Here is a 25,511-nt window from a genome sequence, read left to right as displayed (position 1 = left end):
TTACTACTTTTGCTATCCCATTTCTGTTTGATTTATCTTGTCTGGGATCTCTTCTCTGACTGCCTTTCCTCTCAACACCTTGTTTCTATAGTCTCCTATTAGACCTAGCCTCACATTTAGCCTGGCAGAGTAATGGAACAAAGAGGAGTTAGGAGAAGAGTAGCAAACCCAAAGGATTATGAATTATTTTACATGTCTGATTTTGTTTGTCACCTTCTATGCTGATCCCTTATCTTGATATAAGTAGGACCTAAAAATAGAAACTTATCAGTTTTCATCTGTTTTGCAGCCTTGTGAAATACAAGACCTCAGATGTATGGTTAAAGCTTATCCTCAGAATAAACAAGGGATTTCTAAACCTCTTAGGACTCATGCCCTACTTAGGAGGTGTTTACCAAATTTGTTTGCTTTTATACATAGAGTTTGTAGTGTGATTTGTGTATGCAAAGCTTTCCTAAGAGAGTGACATCTCTACCAGAAAAGTTTGCAGACCATGTGACGTGCCTTTTTGCATGTCCACCACAGTAGAAGTGGAGGACTCTCTTAATTTGTTACCTTCTTTGTTTTCCTCCTATTGCATTTACAGAACAAGATTGCTAAGGACAGACATTTTTCTGAATGAAGAGCAAAGATGGTGACAGTCCTTAGATGTGTTGTCTTTTTTTTGACTGACAGCTTTGTTTCTTCAGATAGCCAGGGGTGTTACAACAGTGTAAGTGATGATGTGGATCGTCAGCTTGTACTCACACTGCATGTTCATCTGGAAGAGAAAATGCTAGCGTGTGATTTCACAAGTAACTAAGCTGGTCTAACACCTCGCTGCTATTATGTAGAGTATTCTTTCTTCCTGCCTTTAATCAAGCTGCTGCTTCTCTGTGCAGCTTCTCCTGGTTATGTGTTCCTGACCACTCCCTTGTGTTGATGAACACCAGAGGTGGGAATTACTGTGCTTGGCCAGCAGAAAACTCTGTGCTTCTTGTTCTGGGGCCTACTGTGTTTGCTGGCTTGCCAAGCTCATTTGCCTCCCACAGGGTTCTGAGTAATGTAACAGCTGGTGGAAAGAACAGTAGCAGCAGCCAGTGGAGGGCAAAGGTGAGGGGAACTCTGAGGAAGCATGTAGTTGGTCTTAGTGGAATGAAAGAAGCATTTTGGATATTTGGGGCTTATAACTGATTACATTTACAATGATATTTCTATATATTATGAATGTAATTATTTTAGAAATTGGATGTCTCATGTAGTAATGTTAGGTTGATTGCACTTTTGCCTTGTTTAAAAGTTACAAGAAATGGTAGCCAGATTTATCCATGAATAGATACTGGTATATATCCGTATTATAGCTGCTCTCAGTTCCTTTAAACTAACTTCAAGGTTTAAAGGTTAGGATTAACTTTTCTATAAGGAAATAAATTCATTAGCATAAACTCAGGATCATTGATACCACTTTTGTCTGGGTTTGATTTGCATGGTAGTAAAGAAGGGGGCAGAAGGTCCTTAACTTACCAAATATGAGCCATTCTCCTTCTCTACCAAATCTGGGCCATTCCTCCTCCCCACAAATCTGTCTTTCTAAGAATAAAATCTTAGAATTTAGTGGTTCAGTTCTTCACAGCTTTTTCTGCACTGAATACTGTTTAATTTGAGCTGATAAGGAGTGGCTGAAGATAATAACTTTGTACAAAGCGAAGTAATAACTTTGTATAAAGCAAAGTGGCAGGATGCTGAGATAAGCTGGATGAAGTAAGGATGTCTGGCTAATAGTGTGAGCTGGGTAGCCAGACCTTTAATAATTGGAGAGCATTTGATCTGTGCTCCAGGCTGTGGAGGGAGATGCTGAATTTGGGCATTTCTCTGGTGTTAGCAAATGTGTGGCAGAATGCATAGTGGCAGTTTTCAGTAGCTGCTCTGATCAGCGATGTTATCAGCTACTCTGGAGTTACTTCAGGAGGTGTTGCATGAATTTCTGCAAGTTCCCACCCCACTGATGACCTGTGTGGGATTGGTATGATTTCACTCAGAATTTGTATGCATAAGCTGAAATCCTTTACTATAATCTCATATTATCTGGAGTTGTAAACTGTGCTTCTTTACAAAAAATGGGTTGAAAATACATTTTATTTCTAGAATTTTGAATGCAGCTCACCTGAAACCAATAACTTGGTTTATCTCCATAAAACTTTTGCACAGGCAACCAAGATATGAAAACAACAAGCTTGCAGGCCCTCCCATACTTTTCTGCAGTTAATTATATGAACAAGTTGTAGCTCATCTTTTAAGTGTGCCTTATCTCAGACTCAGATTTGCGTGGGCTTAGCTTGCAGCTACACTTCTGTTTTTCTTTTTACTATTTAATTGCAGTCTCTTTACTTTAATGGGAAGAAAATGGTGTCCATTAATCAAGACTTTAATGGGACTGCATTAGAGCTGGGTTTAAGGAAAGACAGAATAGGGACCTGTTGTTTTTAGAACAGCTGGTAAATAAAAACAAAACAAACAAAAAACCACCACGAAAAATGAACCCCACCAAAACACCAACCAACCAAGTTGCCAAAAGGTGCTTTCTGTCTTAACACTGGTAGTTATGTACCTGAGGCAATTGTCTCTGAGACTGACAAATGTAGGGTTCTGTCTTTCAAGAATTTACTTGAGGTTTCCAAGGTGGACCTGTGTGGCTGTGGGTTTTTGGAAAGCTAGGAGGAGAAGATTGGAAATGGTAGAGAACTGCAAGATCTTGCCTTCTGGGGAACAGAGGCTCGTCTATGTGCTTTCATCTGAGCTTTGGGTCACCCCAAAGATCAAAAATCTCTTTTCTGACCTGGCAGTTAATTTGTGATTTCGTTTTTTGTCAGTCATTTTCTTTATCTTTTTGTGACAACAAAAGTTGGATTCCATTGTCATCATCTCTCAAATTTGCACTGTGCTGCAATATAGCTGTTTGGTAGAGAATGGACAAGAGCCACTGTCCTTATGACATGGCTTGGTTTTTGCCTTCCATCTAATTGTCTCTAGTATTTTAGTGTTGTTAGTAGCAACAGGAAAACTGTTTTGTCCTTTGAGAAATAAATTATGGCAAGAAGCAAGATTGGAATGAATTCCCAGCTATCAGAGCATGTGCTTTTCCTGTTCTCCCAGTCATTCCTTGATCTTTGTAACCTAAACAAAACATAGATGGGAAGAAGCTAAATTTTGATTGTTCTTCCTCAGTGTGGTTGATAGAATTGTTTCCAGTTAAACACTCAAAGATGATGGTGGTCCTGTTTCCCACACTTTGTGTTCCCAGTCTTGGATTTGACATGCATTCTTATTTCTTGGTTTTACATTGCATTTGACTGAAGGGGCCAAGTTTTATTCAACTGTAAACCTGTCAATATTGTAGATGATACATTGTGACTTCCCTGGCTTGATTATTTGCTGTTTTGATGACCTTAACATTTCACAAAATTTGGTGAGCTTGAATATGAAAAAAATAGTTTGAAACAGTTTTCTGTTCTTAATATGTGTCATCATAAAATAAATTTCAGTAGTAGTGGTACTTTGAAAGTAAATTTGCCTATGCATAAATAGATTGGAAAGCCTATAATATTTTTCTTCAAAGCAAGTTTTGGCTGTCAAGCAGGAAAATTGTGTCCATACTATACAGCTGCACAGTAAAAAGGTGCCATGCCCACTGTGTACTTAAGAGGAAGAAATGAATGACTGTATATAATTAAAGGTGTTAGTGAGTAAAATTAAATTTCTTTGAACAGCTGACTCTGTGTTTTCTGCTTCTGGTTTTATATGTGTGACATCTGCATCAGTGTGAAACCTTCCTACCAGTAGTGCTTGTTGGGCTGCATGTATTCTCTGGATACTTTTCTGCTGTCTCCAGACACCTGGCTGGACAAGATCCTGGGCAACCAGCTCTAGTTCATCTTGCTTGGATTAGGGGTATTGGACTGGATGATGTCCAGAGGTCTCTTCCAACCTCAGCCATTCTCTGATGCTGTGAATTCTTGCTAATAAGTAGTCAGTGATGAAATCATAAGTGACATCTCTGTATATATGTATATTGTTTTTCTTGTTTTTAGTAGAAACCTTGTAGAAATCTAAGAATAGTTTCAGCATTCGTTTTGATTTAAGTAGCTCCTGGTCCAAATTTACTGGGTGCTGAGCACAAAGTTGAATGGGTACTTGGAGACTTGTACTGACATTCCTCTTCAAGCTAATGCTCTTACTCATAGTTTGATACATTGTGAACAAAACAATGTCTGCTTTAAGTGCATAGTCAATTTGTTCCTGGGTGAAAACCCATGTGTTTCATGCTTTTTCTGCCAGATGAATAGGAAATCACTTCTGGATCCAGGATTTCTAGATCCTCCTCTGGAAAGAAGCTCAATTTTTAAGTGGCCTTCTTAATAACTGTTCTGTGGGAGGCTACAAAATTTTTCTTGCTTTCAAGAAAACCTTGTTTCTAAACAAGGTTTAGAGCAATTGACCTGTTTGGGATCCTTCTTGCTGCATACCACTCCTAGATAAAATTTCTTAGTGTTGTTGTTGTTGTTGTTGTTGTGGTTTTTTTTTTTTTTTTTTTTTTTTTTTTTTAAATTGTATTTGTATTTGGGTACAATGATATTCCAAAATGTTATAGGGAAAAATCATAATAAAATACTGCAGCATGCAACCCTTCAGGTACTCTGAGCTTTCAGTTTTACCTTTAGAGAGATTAAGAATTTTAGGGATTGAGTAGGAATAGTTTCTTTTCTCAGTCCCAAGCTAGCTTCCCTCTGGGAAGGCTTGAAGCACCAGAAGGGAGTTTACAAAGCAAATCTCAGCTTCCTGGAATTCTGCACATCAACATCAATGTACGGTCCCTTTAGGATTCTGGAAATCTCATACTTGTCCTCTTTATCTCTTGTCCCCCCCTTCCCTTTTTTTTTTTTTTTTTTTTTTTTTTTTTTTTTTTTTTATAGTCCTGAGTTAGGACTTCAGTTTTTCATCTTTTTTTTTCTTTCTGGGCTCCAGGACAGAGCAGTTGAAACAGCAGCAGCATCTTTATTTCTACAATTCCATGCTTCATCTCATTAATCTCACCTGATGCAGTGTCTTCATTTGAGACTAATGATAACCATGATCATTAAACTTCATTGCATTTGGACAGTTGGGCTCTTAATTTAAGAGTCTAAAATAAGTTACCTGAAATATTTTAAGATTTTGGTGAATAGAGGGTGAAATGATACAACATAGGATATAACATGCTTCTAGATTTATCTGCTGCTTACAAGGAAAGATTAAAGTTTGTTTGGTCAGTCAGATTCAGGTATTTTGCTCTGTATTTTTTATTCCTAAATACATCCTACTCAAATTCAGATCCCCAGGGCCTGAGTCTGAGGTTGAGCCTCTTTGCTTAAATCATTGTGGTAGGAGATTTTATCCTAATTGTGCACTATTTTTCTTGCAGCTGTGTAATTCAGAGGAAAGGGAAGTGAAATACTAAAAACATTTATTTTAATCTATGCTATTCGGCGTATAAGGAAGGAGTGCTTTTCTGCATAGTCTTTCTTGCTGTAGATGTTGAGGTGTTGAGGGAGGTTCCATAAATAACATGTTAAGTATTGTTAGCACAGGATCATGTGTATTCTTGCCAGTGTACCACACCAGCATGATGTGGATGTTTAATTGTAGAGAAACATCTGGTGCATGGAGACTTGATAGCAGGAGCAGGAACTTGATAACAGGAGTATGGTTGTTGCCATAGTTGTGATGGCTGTTGTTATCCAAGAGGTGTGTTTACCTTATATCTTCCAAGTATTTCCTTCTGAAAAAAAGTAGTTATCAGACCCTTAAAATTTTTCTGCATTAGTATTAGGAACATTTGAGAAACCACATATATAGTAGTCGTGATCTGGACAAACATCAGTGTTTTGCTTTGGTTTTTATCTGAGCCACCACAGGAAAAGTAGTACTTTTACCAGAAGAGTTACTTGGTGCTCCAGAGAACAACAGGTAGCAAGCAGGTTTTGGTGGCTTTTTTTTTTTTTTTTGGTTTTTTTTTGGTTTTAGGATAGTGTGAGAGTGGGAAGATTTCTTTCTCTTTTTTTATTTCCTTTTTTTTTTTTTTTTTTTTTGCAAGCATTTTTTTGTTTTTTTTTTTTTTTTTTTTTTTTTTTTTGGTTTTTTTTTTTTTTTTTTTGTAGTTGTATGCAATGCTGCCATTCTTTACTTTCTCTCTCCTTCTCCCTAACCTTACTTTTAGAAAGGAATTTAGAGCTAGATATTCCTCTTACCTAGCCTGCTGACAACCCCTGGGTTCTTTAACAAGTGCCTGGAGGTTGTGGTAGCATTCATCAGAAAGGTGACTATTTTGCATTTTAGCATGTGATTCAGTGGATAGTTCAAGACAGACCATGGTTTTAACATAAGTAAATATTAGTATTATAAGTAATCTTCATCATTCTTGACCAAGGATAAAAGAAGACTAATCCTCTATTTTAATCCTGTTTTTCTGTGAGTAACTGCTTCAGATCCTGATACTGTGGTAAAGAATTTGCTTCAAAAAGCAGATATTAAAAATAAAGTAGCAAAGTGGCTTTCATTATGATATTTTTAGAGACTATTTTATAGAGGCACATCATTGTGTGCTTCTTCCTATCCCCTATTTATGCCAGCCAGTATTCTTATTTTGAAGATGATTCATATTGATCCATATTGTAAAGAGGGATAGCCATGTGTCCACAAAGCTCTTCTCAGCCATTTTGTACAAATGTCCAAGCTTTCTCTAAGCTGAAAGAAAGCAGCTTACATGAAGTGTCTGGTTTTTGCTTTTGCTTTGAATGCTAAGAGAAATGGACCTTTACCTAAAGCATCCTTGAGTTTGTCTTGGAGTTCCAAGGTGCTCAGAGCTGTCTTTGATTACAGGCAGAGGACATCCTATTAGTCAGGGGATTGTTTCAGTGGTACTGTGATGTTACAGAAGCAGATGGGCAAGTTAGGCTGTTCTTGTCTAAAATGGTTCTGCAATGCAGTTGTGATGTAAGTCATCAAATACCCCCTTAATCTGCTAAGTAATTGTTGTTGATGAATTCTTCAGCAGAGAAATAGATGAATAAGATGGAGTCTTTCCTTTAATCAAGAATTTTGTACTAAGCCATAACGGTGTGAATTTTCTGAAAGTGGGATAATGGATTTCATGGTACTGAAACTGTTTTTGAACAGTTTTTCTTCTGAAACATCTGTTTAAACTGGCTGAAGGAACACTAAACTTCATGTTATCAACTTGACACAGTTTAATTCCACCTCTATAAAATATCTAATAGAAGAATATCATCTAGATCACTCATTCTGTGCTGGAAGAAAAAGAAAAGCAATTTCTTCTCAAACAGTTCTTATGTTATTTCAGGATGTCTTAAGGGATCACTATAACTAATGGAAAACTCTGCTAGAGCTATGGCTTCATAAATGGTTGCCTTCAGAAATGTCCATGTAATTGGAATTTTGTTACAAGCACCATTGAATGTCATTCTTACTGGCACAGAATGGTTGACGCATAAAGCCAATGCTTTGTTAATAAAGTACTTGCTCAGTAATAATTTGATTTAAAAGTTTGTTGCCAATATCTGGCCCTGATTGACTGACTTAGCAGATGAGAGACTCAGTAAATAAGAAAATTCTGCTTCGTGGTGGCTTTTATGGCTTGCAGTCTGTGACTTGTTGTTTTCAAGTATTAGTCATCAGCAGCTGCCCCAGCGCAGCACTTCTGTGATGAAAGCCAGTCTGACAGTGATTCTGTCTCTCATGGTGCTGTGTCTCATGATCTACAGCAGTGCTACAGGGAAAGGCTGAGCTGTGCTGGGTATGAATGACCTAGAAGGGCAGATTTTGTTTTGCTGCTTGGTTGGATCTGTGTGTAAAGTTGCAGTTGCTGTTTTCTCCTCTCCCACGTTTCCTTTGAAGGAAAGTATGGGCAATACATGTCACTGCACTGTGACTGTCTCTAGCTCTGTGTGGATCATTAACTTCTCTGAGTGGCATCAAGGATGGGAACAAAATACCTGGGTCTTACAGACTACTTTGATTCTCATCTTAAGGTGCCAGGATAGTTTTAGAGTATGTGCCAGCTTGAACTTAAGGCTTTGTTCTTGCTTGTGTCCTGTCTTTAGAAACATTAAATTTCTAAAGTTTTCAAGTCATTATCAGAGAGGTGAAGCTTATCTTTGGGTCAAGGTGGGAGGATGAGAGAGGAAAAGGAGAGAGAGGATAAATTAAATTTTCCGGATGTGGCTTCTTGTTTGTCTCCTCTTCCTTTCCCCATTGTGAGAAATTCTGCTGTGTGTAAGAGAGGAATAATCTTACAAACTTTCTGTAGAGTGCTAGATCTGTGCCTATCACTGTCTTGTTCTTATTCCATTCTCACAAATGGGTGAGAAGTTGGTCTTCCTCTTTCTGTGGTGTAGCTGATATTTGCTACCCTTTGCTCTTGCATGTGCCCGTGCTGTTGTTTGGTTACTTTCCCCCATTACTAATAGAGATGATTTCAGCACTTTGTTTTACAAATCCTCATGCCTCAAGGCATGCATTTTCGTACCTAGCAGTGAGAGGTTTATTTTCTTTTTATTTGGTGCCTGACCTGTTCTTTGGCTCATGTGTTGTAAGAATCCAAACTAGTTGTTTCACATGCTTCCTTGTCAGTTATGCAGTTTATATAGACAAAACATATCTGGCAGCTGGTGCTGTTCTTAGCTCAACAGTACAGCTGTTCTTACCTCTTTCTCCACAGCAATAGATCTACTGTATTGAACTTAATTAAAGAAATGCTTGTTACAAGAGTGTGGATCAGAACAATTTTTAGGACCTACTTAACAGGTTGCATATGAGAGTGAAAGGTACATGTGATACTTTCTTCTTTGGCACTTCTGAGGTTCTGCTATTTGAAGTGTTGAAGAATGTCAGTGATAGACCTCACTCTTTTCATTGTAAACAGCTTTGGTGGTATTTCAGCTCCTGAACCAAAGCACTTGTTTTAGAGTGTCATTTAGATTCCTTGCTATATTTGACAATCTTGTTTTCTCAACCATCTTTGGAAATGGAGCTTGCTCAGTGAAACATTCAACTGATTAAAAGGAAAGAGAAGTGTTACTTGTTAAATTAAATACTTTGGTTTCCATAAGTACAGATCAGAGAGAAAGTATCAACTCTTAAAACATAACGTAACCAGTTTGACATACTTTCACCCTTTTGAAAAGTTGCCACTTAGCTTTAAGAGTACAATTAACAAAATTAATTTTCATTGTTCTTCTCCCAAGTGGGACATTACCATGCTGACCTAAAGTATTATTTTCAAGTTTCACTCCTATTTGTTAATTCCCTTTTTAAAGGGGCTCATAAACAAAAATTGTTTACTCAGAACAAGACTCTGGAGTCTTCTGAATATTACGAGTAAAATACCTGTCCTGAAATGACCTGCCAGTGACCAACTCTTTGAAAGGCAATTAACTGCCTACAGTGAACTGAAGTTCAGTTTTGTAAGTTTGGAGCGGGCCTCTGATCTTGGAGAGCCTTTCACAGCCCATGTCAAACTCCTTGAACCAAACTAACCTGCCTTGAATTGCTGTACAGAATCAGTTGTCTTCTCTGTGCATGCAGTTTAAACTCTTTGATTTCCAGAGACATGGAATAATTGCAGATAGTGCAGTCCTCCAGAGTGTTATGCTAAAGCTATCTTTGAGCAGGGTAATGTTGGTCATAATACCTGATTTTACTATTTGTTTGCAATAATACTATGGCTGTAGTAATGAAATATGGGATTTGGAATAAGTCTGTAACAATGGAGGTTTGGGTTGAAATACCATGTTTAGATTTGGTCACTTTAATTTCTTGTTCAGTTTGTAGCTTGAAGCTGAAACAACACAAGCTGTTGATTTTTGTCAATTATGCTGTGGTTTCTGTTTGAAGGAAAAGAAAGAATATGCAGAAAACAGACTGCAACAAAATAGATACTGAGTATCTTTAAAAATGAAAAAAAAACCATTGTAGCATATTTGGGTTTTTTTTTGAAAATTTACTTATTGCACTTACAATTGTCTGTATCATTTGTGCTTTTTAGTATATGTATCAGAGCTTGCATAAAATATGTTGATATTGATGGAAATAACTCTATTTGGTGGAAAGGTCTCATGAAATGAAGCATTATGCCCTACTGTGTTGTGCAAAGGGAATGCAAGCCTTTGATAGCCTGGTGGGTTGTGTCAGAGTATGAAAGAGCTGGCCAAGCCCATTGCATGGACGCTCATTTTTTGGAAGGTTTTTGTGATGGAGTGTGATTCTTGGTGACTGGAAAAAGGTACAAATGGCCATTTGCAAGGAGGGTCCAGGGACTGGAGGTTGATCAGCCTAACCTTAGGCTCTGAGAAGATTAGGAAGTATGTCCTGGTAGGATAAGGAGGTCATTTGGATCAGTTGATATGGGTTTATCAAGGACAAACCAGCCAGACAGCTTTTGATGAGAAGTGACTGTATGGATGGAGACTATGGTTGGAGTCAATGGACAAAAATTGCAACAAGGAAAATGTTGAGTAGATAACAACCTGAAAAATTCTAGAAGAACAGCCAAATGGTGTGCAATGTCATCTGGAGGGGTTTTGTAATCTGTGGAAATTCTCAAAACTGTATAATCCTTTACTTTCTCTGATGTTGAAACGTGTTTTGTTTCTTTTCCTTCACATAGTACATTGAATTTTTTTCTTTTTTTTTCATTTTTTCACTGATTTTTTTTTTTTTTTTTTTTTTTTTCTGAACAGACTTCAACAAAAGAATGGCAAAACTAGTATAAATTGCTTCAGCCAAGCCTGTGTGGCTGGGTTGGGAAGCAGTCTGGGATTTCTGGCTTGGGCCCTTTCCTAGGGAAAGCAGCTGGCAGTGACTGTTGGGGCTGGTGGCTGTTGCTGCTAAACGGTGGTGGAGCAATGGAGACTGTGGGCAAGGGATTTCAAAGCCTGGTGCTGGTCCCTGCAGGTGCTTATGCTGACGACATTTATTTCCCCTTTCCTTGCTTTTTGCTGCCTCTGATAAGGTGTTATCCTTGTTTGTTTTCTAAACACAGAGAAGACTCTGTAAGCCATATTAAGTCATAAATGTGCTCAGTCCTCACAGGCTCACTTGTTCCCGGCTGCACCTAACAATGGGTTTCTTGTGCATTATCAAAATATTTCTTATTTATCCTAGAACCTCTCATTCTAGTTCTGTTCAGACATTGTTTGCAAGACATTACGTGGTCTTTTCAAGTCCCAGAAAGGTGATGATTTTTACAGTACTCTTCTGGCTAGAGGAATAACTCAAAACATTTCAGTAAAAGAAGTTTAGTGGTCCTGGCTAAAGAACATTACCAGTTTCTTGAATTTCAGAAGTGTGCTGGGTGCAGCTTTGCTGGGCAGCCTGGTATTACATCGTACCTTCAGGTCTGAGTAGTGGTGGTAAGCTATAAGAAATGGGGAGAGGGATGAGAAATAGACTGCCATACTGAAGATTTGGGATGGCTGGAGCCTTAAAAAGGTCCGAGGGAGATCTACAGAGAAGATATGGATGGTGATCACAGACATAATGAGGGACATGTTTTTATTTAAAATAAATAAATTAATCCAATATCAGTATTCATATTTGAAACCAGTTTTTTTTTGGTGAAGTGAGTATCAGAAGTGTGTCTTATCCTGTTCAGAGAGCTACATAAAGCTTTGGAATCAAGTGCTGCTTTTTTGAGGAGGAAGGGGAGAATACTGACTTGAGGTTAATATTTTAATTATTTTTATCTTAGAACACAGGAGACTTGACATTACAGTGAATCAGGCAGGGAAAAGATAAATTGAAAAGTAAAACAAAATATCACATGATGTGATAAACCTGAATACTTAATGTTGTGTTTGCTTTGGTTAATTTGTTTTTAAAGTTCAGGCAATGTTAATGAAATAAAATTATTTCTAATACTTACTGTTTGTTGTTTTTACAGATGACATGGCAGAGCTTCTTCTTGGGGAATCCAAACTAGAACAATTTTTGAAGGAAAATACTCTCAAACAGAGTCATAGTCCCCGGGGCCCCCAGCCAAAGCTGACCGAGGTCAGGAAACATCTCACGGCAGCACTTGATAGGGGTAATCTCAAGGTATGTAAGGCGGCCTGAGGAAGAATTAGAAAAATTGAAATTGATTGAAATACTGAGGAGAGGTTCCTTAAATTATATTTGCAGATTCTGAAAGTGAGATTAATACAAGAGAGCATTTTCTGTCGGAACCTTGTAATGTTCATAACCATTCTGGTCCTTCTTTTACTTAACTGTGCTGTAGCTACTACATCAGCTTACCTTGTCTGTACTCAACATCCATCTTTTCAGAGATCAAAAGAAGCTTCTTTTACACTCATCTGTAACATTTTGTTTTCAGTGGCTTCTGGGAGTATTAATTTATCTTTCTTTTCTCTCTTCATTCCTCCCTTAGTTCTTTTTTTCAAGACATTTATTCTGCCCTGATACTTTGAAATGCTGTGAATTAAATATGTAAGCTGTGGAACATATATCATTAAGTTTTGATGCTATGTTATTTTCAATTGTGCTTGTGTTAGAAAAAGAAGACATATGAGGAGCTGTAATGATAGGCTGCCTTTAAATAGTTTTATCACCTGGAAAAGCTGGTTTCCAACTGAGAGGTATTTCTGGTACACGTGTAAATACGCATGTGAATATCTAAAATGGCTGGTAATGTTTTTCAGTAGCTGGCTGGAATGAGATTTAGTGAATTCCCCCCTACTTCAAGCTTCTCAAATATTACACAAGACAGGATTTTGTTCATTTCTTGCTCTGTTAGAAGAAATATTCTGGGGGTGGCAGAAAACATACCTAATAATTATCAGAAAGAATTAGATGTGTTTTCTTAGGGAAAACCCTTTCTTATTTCTCTTCCTTCTAGCCAGAATTCCTACAAGAAGCTAACCTAATAATGGCCAAATTAAACTATGTGGAAGGTGATTACAAAGAAGCTCTGAACACATATGCTAGAGTTGGTGTTGATGACTTGCAGCTGACTGCAGTGCCACCGTATCGGCTACGGATGATTGCTGAAGCATATTCTACAAAGGGTAAGATTGCTCTTTCCAGTATCATAATGTGGAAGTAGTTTTTTAAAAGTTAATTTATATCTTGTCTAAAGATAAGAATTTTTTTGGTTTGAATGTCATCTACACAGTAGTGGAGTGTTATATTTGTAGATAAAATAAGAGGATGATTTGGGTCCTTTAAATTATTCCTAGTTTGTGATAGTTGACAAGACTTTTACCTCAATTAATATTCTAACTGTGCTGTGGCCTGATCAGATTTTTTGAGTGTGTGTATTAAAAAGTCCTCTCATATATGTCACAGTAACTGTGGCTAGTTGCCAAAAGTATTATCACTGTTGCTGAACGTTAAGGGCTACAAAACACAGTGCAGTTTCATGCTGGCTGTGGGCAGAATAGACAGCTTTGATTCACAGTGATGCCTTTTACTGAATGTTAAAATGCTCAGCCTAAGCTAGGTTGCATAGCTAAATTGCCATTTAATTGAGAAGAGTATTAATAACATGATAAGTGACTTAAAGCAATGCATCACTTCTGCACTTTTATTTTAAAATTTTTCTAATTTGAATATGTATTTTTTTAAAAATTCAGAAAGTGAAAGTAATTAAAAACCATTTTTTTCTTTACTACTCTAGTATAGTGAAAATTGTAATGCTGGACTCGTGTCTTAAGGTGGCAGTGCCACTTCAGTTTAGAAAACTGTAATAGACTTAGGGCTGGTCAGTGTGTTGGGGAGAATGGCAGTTTGTATGCCAGGGGCTTATTAGAGTTTATTGAGTGAAGTGTTTGCTTTGGTCTGCTGTCAGTATGGGTGTGGTTGCATATGTACTTTTTGTTATGGCAAAATGAGTGTCAAAGGCAGCAGAAAATTTGTGAGGGACTTCTATAGCTTTGACAATTGATCAAGGATTGTTTTCCACCAAAACCATCCTCCAGTAAATGATAGACAGGCATGAATCGTGTCCAATAGAGATGTCAAGGAAACAAAGGAGCTAACTGGTAGCAGGAACAAAAGGATGCTTCATAAGTCTGGTCACTATTTCGATTAAAGTAGGAAGTGGGATTATAGGGGAAATTCTTTTATATTATGTAAATCTGCTCAGTTTTCTCAAACAGCATCTCTGGGCTTTAGAGCAGTGTCTGCTTTGGGTACACATCCACTCAGGTTTGTGGATTTTGGCTGTTCTTTTTGTTTTGTTTTTTAAATCTGTGAGGATGTCTGTTGAATTTGTCATGTTCTTTCCATGGACTTGAACAACTTTAAGAATCTAAATTTGCTTTTATCTCCAAGGAATTTAATTGAATCTTTTCCCAGAGCTCAACTCTTCTGGCTTTGTTTTATTTGGCCTCATAAGGATATAAACCATTTGAAACTACAGTGGCATAAATTTTGCACATAAAATTAGTATTATTAATTTTACTTAATTCAAACATAATGAATTAGGAAATAGAAAAACAGATACCTATTCTACTCTGGAATATTTTGTAGGTTCGGAATTTTTTTTAAAAAAAACGAGAACAGAAACCCAGCATATTTTCTGTCTAGATGTGTAGGTTTTTTTCTTCTGATTTCAAATTTTATTCTTAAAACATTGAAATCTGTCATATGAGGCCTAATTTGTCTTGATGGGATTTCATTACTTTTGTCTGTTCTATTGGGTGACTGGCTACCAGTTTACCTGAGCAGACTACTGGGGCTTTTTTGTTGTTTTGTTCATATTCAGGAACTTTTTTTTTTTTTTTTTTTTTTGCTATTGTGTTTCCAGTTTGAGTGAAATTGCAGGACACTTTGGGTTGGAAGGGACTTTAAAGATCATCTAATTCCAAGCCTGCTATGGGTAGGGACACCTTCCACTAGACCAGGTTGCTCAAAACTCCATCCAGCCTGGCTGTAAACACTCCCAGGGATGGGGCATCCTCAGCTTCTCTGGACAGCCTGTTTCAGTGCCTCACCACCCTCAGAGTAGACAATTTCTTCCTGATAGCTAATCTAAACCTTCCCCCTTTCCATTTAAAGCCTTTATCCCTTGTCCTGTCCCTACATGCTCTTGCAAAATGTTTGTCTCCAGCTGTCTTGCAGGCTCATTTAGGTACTGGAAAGTGATTTCAGATCTGCATAGAGCCTTCTCTTCTCCAGTCTGAGCAGCCCCAACTCTCTCAGAAGATTAAAAAAATGTTAATTTTCTTTCTTGTCATTGTAGAGGATTGCAACAATATAGTCTTCTGTGTGATCTAGAATGAGGTGGTAATCACAGAGCGGTCTTATGTTTCTACCCAGTAGTGTACATTTAATTCACACTCTCTTCCCCATTTCTGGTCGATGTTTTTCTTTCTCCTTTTAAGATTGACTGTAAACTTTATAGCCTGAATTCAGAGTCTCTTCAGAGATGACTGAGGCTTGTAAGTATTACCCAACTAAATACAAGTCATTCTTACAGAGATTTTGTGCTTCACTGGGATTTTTATTTCTGCTTGTATGTACAGGGATAACTGGATTATAGAAAGTTTATAAAACTCTTCAGAGTATTTAGATTTTATTTCTTTGGCGGTCATAGCACCATGTTATTAAGCAGTGAGGGAAAGTCCATGCCTGTTTGCAAGCATTGGCCCAGCTGCACTGTTTAATGCTGCACCATGCAGAGACAGTGAAAGACACCTGCTGAAATTTCCCCATTTGAATCCACTTCCAGTGGGTTTGCAGTCTTGTATACTGTTGTGTAGTGGTCAAATACTGATGTTCAAATACTGAGAAAGGCAGAGGGCAGATAACAAATGGTAGTTTTTAATAGCCTTTAAATTGTTTTCATTATTTAATGTGGGACCATCTCCATGTACTTACCTTTTCACTGTGAGGCTTCATTCTGTACCCTCAGAGGTGATGGATTGAGAGGGACGCAGGAGTTGACATGTTTCTTCTACAGTTGTTACAGGGTACTTATATGAGCATGTTGCACTGTAACTATAGACAGTTCCACAGCTCACAACAAGCCCTTGGGAATGACCTGCTTTCCAGATGGCTCATCTTACCCGGGCACATGGAACACTCAATGTCTCTCTGTTCCTCACAGCCAAGGAAGGGTCTGTATGTGTGTATGGATGCAACAAAGTACAAAATGGATTCAGGGTCAGCTTCAAGCTAAATTTTGCTGGAGTTTTATCTACTAATAGCTAAAAAGAAGGGGAAGAAGAGCAGCAGTAGTGACAGTGGTGGGGAGAAAAAATGGAATTGGAACATGAAAGGGAAAACCAGAGAACTAAGCCATCTACTGCCCCTGGTGCACTCATGACAGGGGTCCTCACATTTTTATTACATAAACGAGTTACATATGTATCTTTAAAAGAATGCTTTTAGCTCTTTATGCTGCTTACAACTTTAGTTGAGGACAGCATATTTAGAAGACTGTATACGAGAAGAGGCATAATATGGAATGATAGTAAGTCAAGCCAAGGATTCAAAGACACTCAAACCCAGCAAGGAAGATTAAATGATTGTTATTATTTTCTTGGAAATATCTAGTTAGTGAAATGCTGCTTCATCTCTTCCAAAGAAAGTTTCTTGCTAGATTTGTCAAAATGCAACATTGTGAAATTTCAACAAGTTTTAAAGAAAATCCTGTCAACTTATCTTTTGAAATATTTTCTATTTCCATTACATGTGACTCTTTGCAAGCCTCTGGTGTGTGAGGAATCACAGGCTCTCAGTGCCCAAGAAGTGCTGGAAAGTGGTTCCTTTCTGTTGCTCGTTCTAGGGAAAATGTGCAAAATTGCTAGTGTGGTGTTAAAAGGCAAGGCTGTGTTTCATCAGTCTGAATAGCTCATGGACAAGTTGTTTGGTTTTAATTTTTTTCCTGGCTTCTAGCAACAAAAATAACTTCTACTAGTGAAGTCTTGTGCTTTATCCTGACTCCCAGGAGATGTGGGATGATCTGATGAAAATGTATCTGCTTCTGTGTCCATTAAAACAACGAGGAGCAGATTGTGTGAATGCATGAGGCAAAACCTCAGAAACTTGGTTAGTATGATTCCAGTATTTTCCTGCCTTTCTTCACACTTTTCCTCAAATTCACATATCAAAAACAGAGTTGTAGAAGAAGATTATTTTATTATATGTAGTTAACTTCATGGACTAGCATACCTTTTTGACTTTACACTGATGTTTTTATGTGTATGCCCATAGAATGCAGTTCTGATTACACCTAGTGTTTTCTTTAAGGAAGGAGCTAATTTTGATGCTGTGCTTCTGAGTAATGATTCTGTATGGGTATGTAGAAGGTGTTGTGTGGAATAGAGTGTCAATAAAATCATCGTTTTTGTATTAAATACATAATTTTTAAAAATTCAAATACTTACTTGAAAACATGCAGTGGGACATATTTAAAATGTAGTATAAAACATAAATTGAGAAGTTGGAGCTTTTCAAATCAATGGACCACTTAGTATTTGCAAAAACGTGAGAACACTTATTTGGATCTGTTGGTTAGCTTTCCCCCATCTGCTTGTAAATTTATTTGACGCATAAGCAGAGGAGAAGCATGGGATAAAACAATTTTCTGTAGCAAAATGCCTGTGGTTGGAGTTGCCAGCTTGTTTCAAGAGGGTGTGATGAGAGAGAAAAAAATAGGCTTAAAATAATGACATTGCTGAGGAGACAGGCAGGTTTGCATGACTGTTGTGGCAATGTGTTAGCCTGAGAGCAGATGTATGAAATTGCTGGAGCTGGCTCCCTGATGCTCTTGCCTGTTGGTCACAGGAGCATGTCATACCTTTAATATGAAATTTTAAGGAGCAGTACAAAAAAAAGCAGGTTTTTTTTCCTTCTGCCACAAATATAACTTGGCTATCAGTATGGTTATTAGATTTATGTAGATTGAGCAAAGCTAAGAAATGAGGCTGGGTAGGGGAAGGAGGAAAGAAAGACAGTCTTGAGATTGTGGTGACAAGTCTTGGCTCAAAGTAAAATGTAGAGGTGTTTTGCACATTTCTGGATGTATTAAATACTTGATATTTAAGTTCCTCATAGGAAGAACTAATTTCTGATAGGTAGGGAAGTTTCCCTTGTTCAAAAGGTTAAGTTTGTCTCTTTAGGGTCTATTTGTTTACTTTCTTCCCTAGATCAGTTTAATTGGCAGTGCTCAGTTCTGAGATTGAGGAGGATCTTAAACTCATGAAGAATTGAAATAAGACAAGTTATGAATCCATGAAGAAGTAAAGAGTATGTATGTCTTTTTCTTTTCATGTTAAGCTTGTGTTACTAGCTCCAACTTTTCCTACTTCCTTCTCTTACAAGGCCCATCAGAAAAAAAACTTTTATGTGCTGTTGCCATACAGAAGCATGTATTTATAATCCATTTTAATATTGGGTGAAGCTAATAATCCCCTAGGGTTGTGGCCTCTGGGAACAGAACAATTAAGTTTCTGCAAGTTTTCAGCAGTATATGAATGAGGTAATATACTGGAAAGCATGCATAGGCATTATTCAAATACTGTGCAGGCAGTATCTCCTATGTTTCTAAGCAATTTTGTTTGCTTATGGAAGCAGAGATGAAATGCATTCACAGTGGATATTGAGGTGTTATTTTGGGGAAGAGCAACTTGTCAGGAACTCTGCAATAGCAAGTTTTTATCTAAATAGGAAATAAGCTTATTGAAATTTTAGGTAACATAATTCTGATACTGCTGCCTAAGTCAGATGACATAATTGAAAAAATGAATTTATAATACTTGGCATTACGAATTAGTGGCCCTTTCTAAAAATGCTTATAGAGGAACATAGCAATTTACAGGTCTGACATTTCTTAAAGTCTGCAACTTAGTAAACTTGATTTTAGTAAAGAAAATGTGTTTATAATTAACACAGTGTATAGATTCATAGACAACCTCGGGTATCTGTCAAGATGACTGTGTTGCATTACAGTAATGAATTCTTGTTAAGTGTGTGAGGGATGTTGTTTCATAAGTTAGATTGTGACATTACAGAATTTTAGCCTTATTGCTGCAGGTTATTTTACATCTTTATTGCCTACATCTTTGTTTGAATAACTGTGTTTACATATAGATGATGTATGTTGAGAAAGGTGAGGCTGTCTTTACTGCTGCTGACCCATATTCAAATTTAATGTTGCATTTACCAAGTTAAATGATTGGCTATTAATTAGTTCTGTTTACAGAAGCATGGAAATACTCATTAGCTTCAGTGGCAGTGTCAGGTGCATGTGGATTGCTAGTTTGCAGTTAGGAGAAGATGCTGCACTTAACTTTAATCATATGCAATTGTAATGGGATCTTGTGCACTGCTAGCCTGTGTCAGCAGACACCAAGCAACTCTTCATGGAAGAATGCTAAATGAAAGCTGGTTTAGTAATTATGCTGGGGATCTCTAGACTCATTAGGCAATGGGTCAAGAACTCAGGTTCCCTCCCTCCTCCTATCTTGCTGTGCAAATGTTGCAGACTGTCAGTGAGCATTTTGCAGACCATGGCTAGGAGGCTTGTGCCATAGGGAGTTCAAATCTTAAAACTTTTCTTTCCCCAGTCTGCATTTATGACATCTGCCCTGCTGGAGCAGGGACTGGAAGGAACCCAGGCCTTTGTCCTGCATTCCTAAGTACTGCTTTTAGCTCTCTTATTTGAAAGCTAAACTCTGAATGAGAATACTATGTTTCTTATTAAAATAGAATTCTTTAGGACTTGGGCAGTTTGGTGATGTCTTATTCTTAGTTTCTCCCAAACATTTAGAATTTCTTCCGAATCCTTCCTTTGGCAGAGTGAAGAGAGATTAAAAATGTTGGGCTCCAATTAAAAAGTAGAGATTCTGGCCTCCTTTTCTCATGTCACAGGACGAACAGGTATCACAGTAGAGCTTTGTATTTTTTCTTTAGAAGTGCTTGTAGGAGCAATCCTGACACTTTACAGAACACTGTAAATTCCATAGTTAAATAATTTCCTGTCCCCTGAGCATATAGCTTCCTTGATGCCCATTCCATATACTGGTGTTCAGCATTTCTGCCTTTGTGGAGCATTCAGCTGAGAGAAGTCCACTCACTTCAGGATGTGCAGCAATAACTGGTCCTTTTTCCAGCTTTTATCTCCAGTTCGATCTTTTTCAGCCCAGCCACAAGATGCTTGTCTGTTAAAGGGCTATACTGTAGCAAGAATTGGCTGGCATATGGTTATTAAGAAACAAATGTATGTGCAGAAAAGTACTGATCTCTTCTATTTAAAAGATATTGCAAAAGTCTGTTCCTTAAGAAAATACAGAGATTGAAGTGCATTGTATTTAGAGGAAAAGCGAGACCAATTGTTTCACAACAGTTGTCTCAGATGATGTTGAAAGAAATCCCAAAATATTATTATGCTTTTATTGACTCTTGGAGTAATAAGTAGGTATTCAGTTCAGAAAAAGAGGTGAGTGTTTCTCGTTTTTCTGCCTTTTTAGCTCTGAGAAACTTCAAGACACTTAGAAACACTAGCATAACTATGGCATTAGAAAAGCTGTAGTAATGACATGACATTGCGGTTTGAGCATGCGTGATAAAATGCTCTGTTCTGCCTGAAAAATTGTGCTCATGTTACTCTGGGTTTAGTCTAGAATGGAATTTAATTCTCTGTAAGTAGTCTGTTTTTAAAAGAGTGGGTAGCCAGAGGTTCCTTTAATATCTAGGGTGTTAAGAGTAGGGGATATTGGAATTTTCCAGTGCCTTTTCTGGAAAGCAGGTGTACCAAACTAGCCATAAAATAGCCGACTTTGCATTCTGACAGTTGTTGGAGACGTTTTCCCTCAAGTCTTGACATAATGGGATGGGCAGTACAAGGTACTTCAAAAATCAGAGAAATTATTTTTGTTTCCTTAAATTGTCTAAACCAGTAGGCAATCAATACAGTGTATCTGAAGTAACTGTAAAAGGTAGGTTATTATAAATATATTTACTTACTCTTTATTCTCTTTCTCTTTTCCTTTATAATAATTACTTTGCAAATATCAGAAGGGAATTGAAGACAAAAACAGCCCCATGCTTTGCTTTCTAAAAAATCTCTGAAAAAATTCTCTGCAAGCAAGAAAAATCTTTGATTGAGGACTTAATGAGTCCTTCCCTTCAGTGAGATTAGCAGTGTATGTTCTAAGTTCAGAAATAAATAAATGTGGGAGTTCCTTGATAGCAATAACAATATGCTAAACATGAAGTTTCTTTAGAAGGAGGTGAAAAGGGGCTTTTTGTGTACAGCATTTGGAACACTTACCATATCATGAATGAACATTTTGCTTGTCATATATAGGGAAGACAAAGTGCTGTATACTAAAATACACTTGGGTTTTACATGTCTGTGTAAGCAAAACAGGAAGCAAACCCAGAAATCTTTATGTATTGAGGCAACTCTCTCTCTTGAAAAAGCATGCTTATTGACTTAAGTGTAAAACAGTAGTTCACTGTTTTTCCTCTGTTCTTTGATTTCTCTGCTGGAAACAGTAGATAAACAATGAGGTCCATTATTATTTGTGGTCTCTAAAATTTATACAGAGAAAGTACTGGCTGGGATCATGGAGAATCCTCAGATACACAATGCTCTAAGTGGTTTTGTTGGGGTTTTTTTGAATGATCTCAGTAGTGGTTTGTGTGGTAAGAGTACGTGGTAAAGATCTGAACTGTGCCATGGATTCCCTTTTGACCTTCAAGCAACTTTTGCTTTACTGTGCATGGTGAAATGGGAGTGTGGCTTAGTTGATTTTCCTACAGAACTGAAGTCTGGGGGTTTTTTTGACATAAAAATGGGTGTGAGGACTTAGAAATAGTTTGCTTCTTGTCCTTGCTGAGGCATCCTCTCTTTTGGGTAATGGTCAGTTTCTGCAAATGTGGTGGTAGAGCCAGCCTGGTCTTCTATTTGTAAAAAATGTTTACTTGGCTTAACCTTGGCCACTGATTTGAGAGTACAGACACAAGAATGCCTCTTATTCCAAGTGATAAAACTGTCTGGTGTTTGCTTTCTGAATATTTTACAAAATATGGGTACCTTTTTGAAAATTTAAGGAAAACCTTTGTAAGTTACCATATAATTTAAATATCAGGAATATTATTTTGTTGTCCAGATGCTGTTTGTTGCTCTTCTGCTCTTTATGACAAGCAATTTTAGAGTTACATTGCAAAACATGTAAACTTAATTAGTATGGACTCGTATTTGTTTCACTGCTTCTCACTTTCTTTTCCCTCAGGAGTCGTCTTGCTTGATATCAGGACTAGATATGTATGAGATAAGTGTCTTCCCAAATTAAAACTGACCCAGTTTGTTGGAAGCCTTTATCTGAAAATTATTTTAACTGGAAGGGCTTAAACTTAAAAGCCTTGAATATCAAAGTCAACTTGTGATACCAGTTGTCCTGATACTCTTGAATGCAGAATCAAACAAAATAAATGTTAAATAAAGCAATAGCTATGGCCTTTACAGCAAATGCAGTAACATTTTATAGCAATAACCTGTACTTTTTTTTTTCCAAATATCTCTAAGCAGTGTATAAACAGTTAAAGAAATGCCTATCCTTTGGGAGAGAATGGCAGATTCCTGCCTGGCAGGTGTGGGAAGAATCACAAAAGGGACAATTGACTTGTCTGATTCTATGACAAGTATTCAGCAGATAAATTAGGGTTATATGTGTTTATTTGAACTTCATGTGTTTCTCTATTGTATATGTTGCCGTGTGCTTGTTCTTGTTTTTGAGGGCCTAATATAATGATCCCTATTTTTATTAACTTCTTTTTATCTCTCAGTATTCTTACAAGTAAGTGGGCAGTATACCGTGTAATTGTTGTTGCTGTGTATATAAATTTAAAATTAAATAGTACTTTTACATACTTTAATACATTATTTATTAAATTTCATCTGTATTTAAGAAAAAAATTAAATGAGTAGTCTGGAGTGACTTGTTTTAACAAAATCATAATTATGAAAACCATAATTTATTAAAGATTTCTGCTCTAGTTGATATGTTTTTGTTTTGAATACAGCATTAAATTGCAATTCTTACTTGTGTCATCAAAATAAATACAGCATGCAAACCATTCGTTTAAGTGGCCATTTCAGAATAGATTGCCAAATAAACTTCCTTCCCCAAAGCATCACATGCTTAAAATATATATAATCTCCTGGGTTTATTAAATATACCAGCAAAAAAAGTGAATACTAGTTATATAGCAGCGTTTCTCTAAGAAGTATTATTCTGTACTTGATCAAAGAACACATAAAATTTAGTATGTCCTTGCTGCATTACTTAAAATTTCTGGCTGAACACTGAAGTGTTTTAGTATCATAATGAAAAATTCTCAGCTAAAATAAGAAAATGTCTTTATAGTGAGTTTTTCAGATTTAAATATTATAGTTATGGTCATAAACTGTAAAAATAGAAAGAATAAATCTGACTCAGATCTACAAATCGTTGAGTAATTTGCTTGATGTAGGAGATGGTTACTTGGGGGCATTGGCTGTTCATAGTATGGGAGAGAAGGAATGGGGAGGAGTGATTCACACACAAATTACCTGGTGCTTTCAGTCATTTTATATGTTTATTACAATGCATTTACTGTATTCTTTAGTCACCTCTGAGTTTGAAGGTGTACGTGTAGGATTAGCAGGGCTTTTAGTACTGGATTCAGGATTTTGTGTTAACTGGATGTATAGCACATAAAGCTGTAAAATATGTGTTGTTTGTACTATTAATAGGGGGGTCTGGAGGATAGAGGTGGTACAAACTGTGATACAGACTTAAAGCATCCTCTCAAGCCAAAAATCTGGCGTGGTGTTTTTTTATACATATAAACTACACTTGTGCAGAGATTGAAACTTAATAGATGTTCTGAAATAATCTGGAGGCTGCAGTTTATAAATCTGAGTTTATCAATAAATAAACTCCAGGTTATGTAGCTGTGTCTTCCTAAGTTGTTTTTTGGGTTATTTTTGTAACTGTAATGAAACATACTATACTGGCTGTACAGCATTGATTGACAGAAATCCTTTGATAAACTCTTCTCCAAACTGGATTTGTACTGTTTGGCATTCTACAGACATTTGCCCAATATATAACTATGTTTTGTTGGTGTTTTTTGGTTTTTTTTCCCAGCAATGGTTTCTCAAAACTTTCAAAAATGAATAGAGACTACAGTAATTTAAATTGTGGATTATAATAATGTGGGAGCAGTTGAAGTCACTTTAGGACTGGCATTTACTGCTGGCAAGCTGGAAGAATGACCTGAAATAAATCCCTTAACATGTGGAAAGTGCTACTGCAAGTGCAATTAATTATTCAAATAAATATAAGATTAAATAGTTGGCTTGAAGAAAATGAGCTGGTGGTCTGTTGCAGATCATAAGTGGAAGATAATTTTTACTAATATGTAATCACTAAATTTTTAATACTTGTTTTAAAAGTATCCCTTGTGAAAACCAGGAAGTTTTTCATCTTCTCTGCTCAGTGCAGTTGAGGCCTCCAAGTGGAGCCATGTGTCCTGTTTTGGCACAGTGAGTCCAGGTAGAGGTAACCAGTTGGAGAGTGTCCAGAGGAGATAAAAATGATTAGCTGTCAAGGAAGCATGAAAAATTGGTGAGAATGGATATTTTTTATTTTGAGCATGTCTCTCTCTCTCTAGATGAGTCAAAGAATATTCTGAGTTGGAAGAGACCCAGGAGGATCAGATGGAGTCCAACTTATACATGAATGGCCCATAGGGGGATCAAACCCGTGACCTTGGTGTTATTGCCACCATGCTGCAACTTGCAGTGTTTTGTGAAGAACAGAATGACCTTTCTATGGGGATTAATCAAATTAATTAATCTACAGAGGGAGATTTAACAACTAGGAAGAAATACTATTTGTGAGAATAGTTGAGCTCTGTGGTAATTTGCATATGAAGGCCAGGGCATCCCTATTGTCAGAAGCTTTTAAGAACAGGTTGGACCAGTGTCAGGGGTTGGTTGATTCCTCCATCAGATAAACGGATTTATATTCTCAAGGTCCTTTCCAGCACTTTAATTATCTTGAAAATAGCTGTAATGGAAGTGACTTGTGTAGGAGTTAGTATTGATTAGTAAGAGTTGGATTTTTATTTGAGACAAGTGAAGATTTTTTTTTTCACTTCAAAGCACCACTTAATGTATTTGTTGGTTAAGTCCTCAGCACAAAAGGCTTCCATGGCCTTGATGAGAGTGAACTACCTCTTCTAAATTTTAGTACAAAAATTACACTTCCTAACACATTGTTTATTTTAAATGTATTTGTTTTTGTAGATACTTTTGTCTTGCACAGTGGCTGGGTTAATATTACCTTGAGTGCTTTTTGTTGCTGTACCATGGTTTCTATGATCATTCTGGAGAACTGAAGGCATAGTAATGTAAAACTGGAGTAGAAAGACACTATATATTTTTCAAGGTAGATTGTCAAAATGCCTTTTAAATCAAA

The 25,511-nt window shown here is 37.0% G+C and overlaps 1 protein-coding gene across 5 annotated transcripts in view; it reads left to right on the top strand.

Annotated features, from left to right (window-relative positions):
• Positions 1 to 600: 600 nt before the first annotated feature.
• The window catches only part of TTC7B (tetratricopeptide repeat domain 7B), a 115,456-nt gene continuing 90,545 nt past the window's right edge, over positions 601 to 25,511 (top strand). For 2 of the 5 annotated variants that reach the window (XM_041472021.1, XM_041472020.1), the window contains exons 1-3: positions 602 to 712; positions 11,975 to 12,129; positions 12,929 to 13,097. In XM_041472021.1, coding sequence (XP_041327955.1) covers positions 11,980 to 12,129; positions 12,929 to 13,097 — 319 coding nt within the window. In that variant the 5' untranslated portion in view covers positions 602 to 712; positions 11,975 to 11,979. Of the gene's footprint in view, positions 713 to 11,974; positions 12,130 to 12,928; positions 13,098 to 25,511 lie in introns of those variants that run through there. The other 3 variants (XM_041472019.1, XM_041472023.1, XM_041472022.1) reach the window with 3 other exon arrangements.

Source organism: Pyrgilauda ruficollis, unplaced genomic scaffold, assembly GCF_017590135.1.
Source record: "Pyrgilauda ruficollis isolate IOZ18807 unplaced genomic scaffold, ASM1759013v1 scaffold28, whole genome shotgun sequence".
Lineage (NCBI taxonomy): Eukaryota > Metazoa > Chordata > Aves > Passeriformes > Passeridae > Pyrgilauda > Pyrgilauda ruficollis.
The sequence above is the reverse complement of the archived record's forward strand: the minus strand, read 5'-3'. Positions and strand labels throughout refer to the sequence as shown.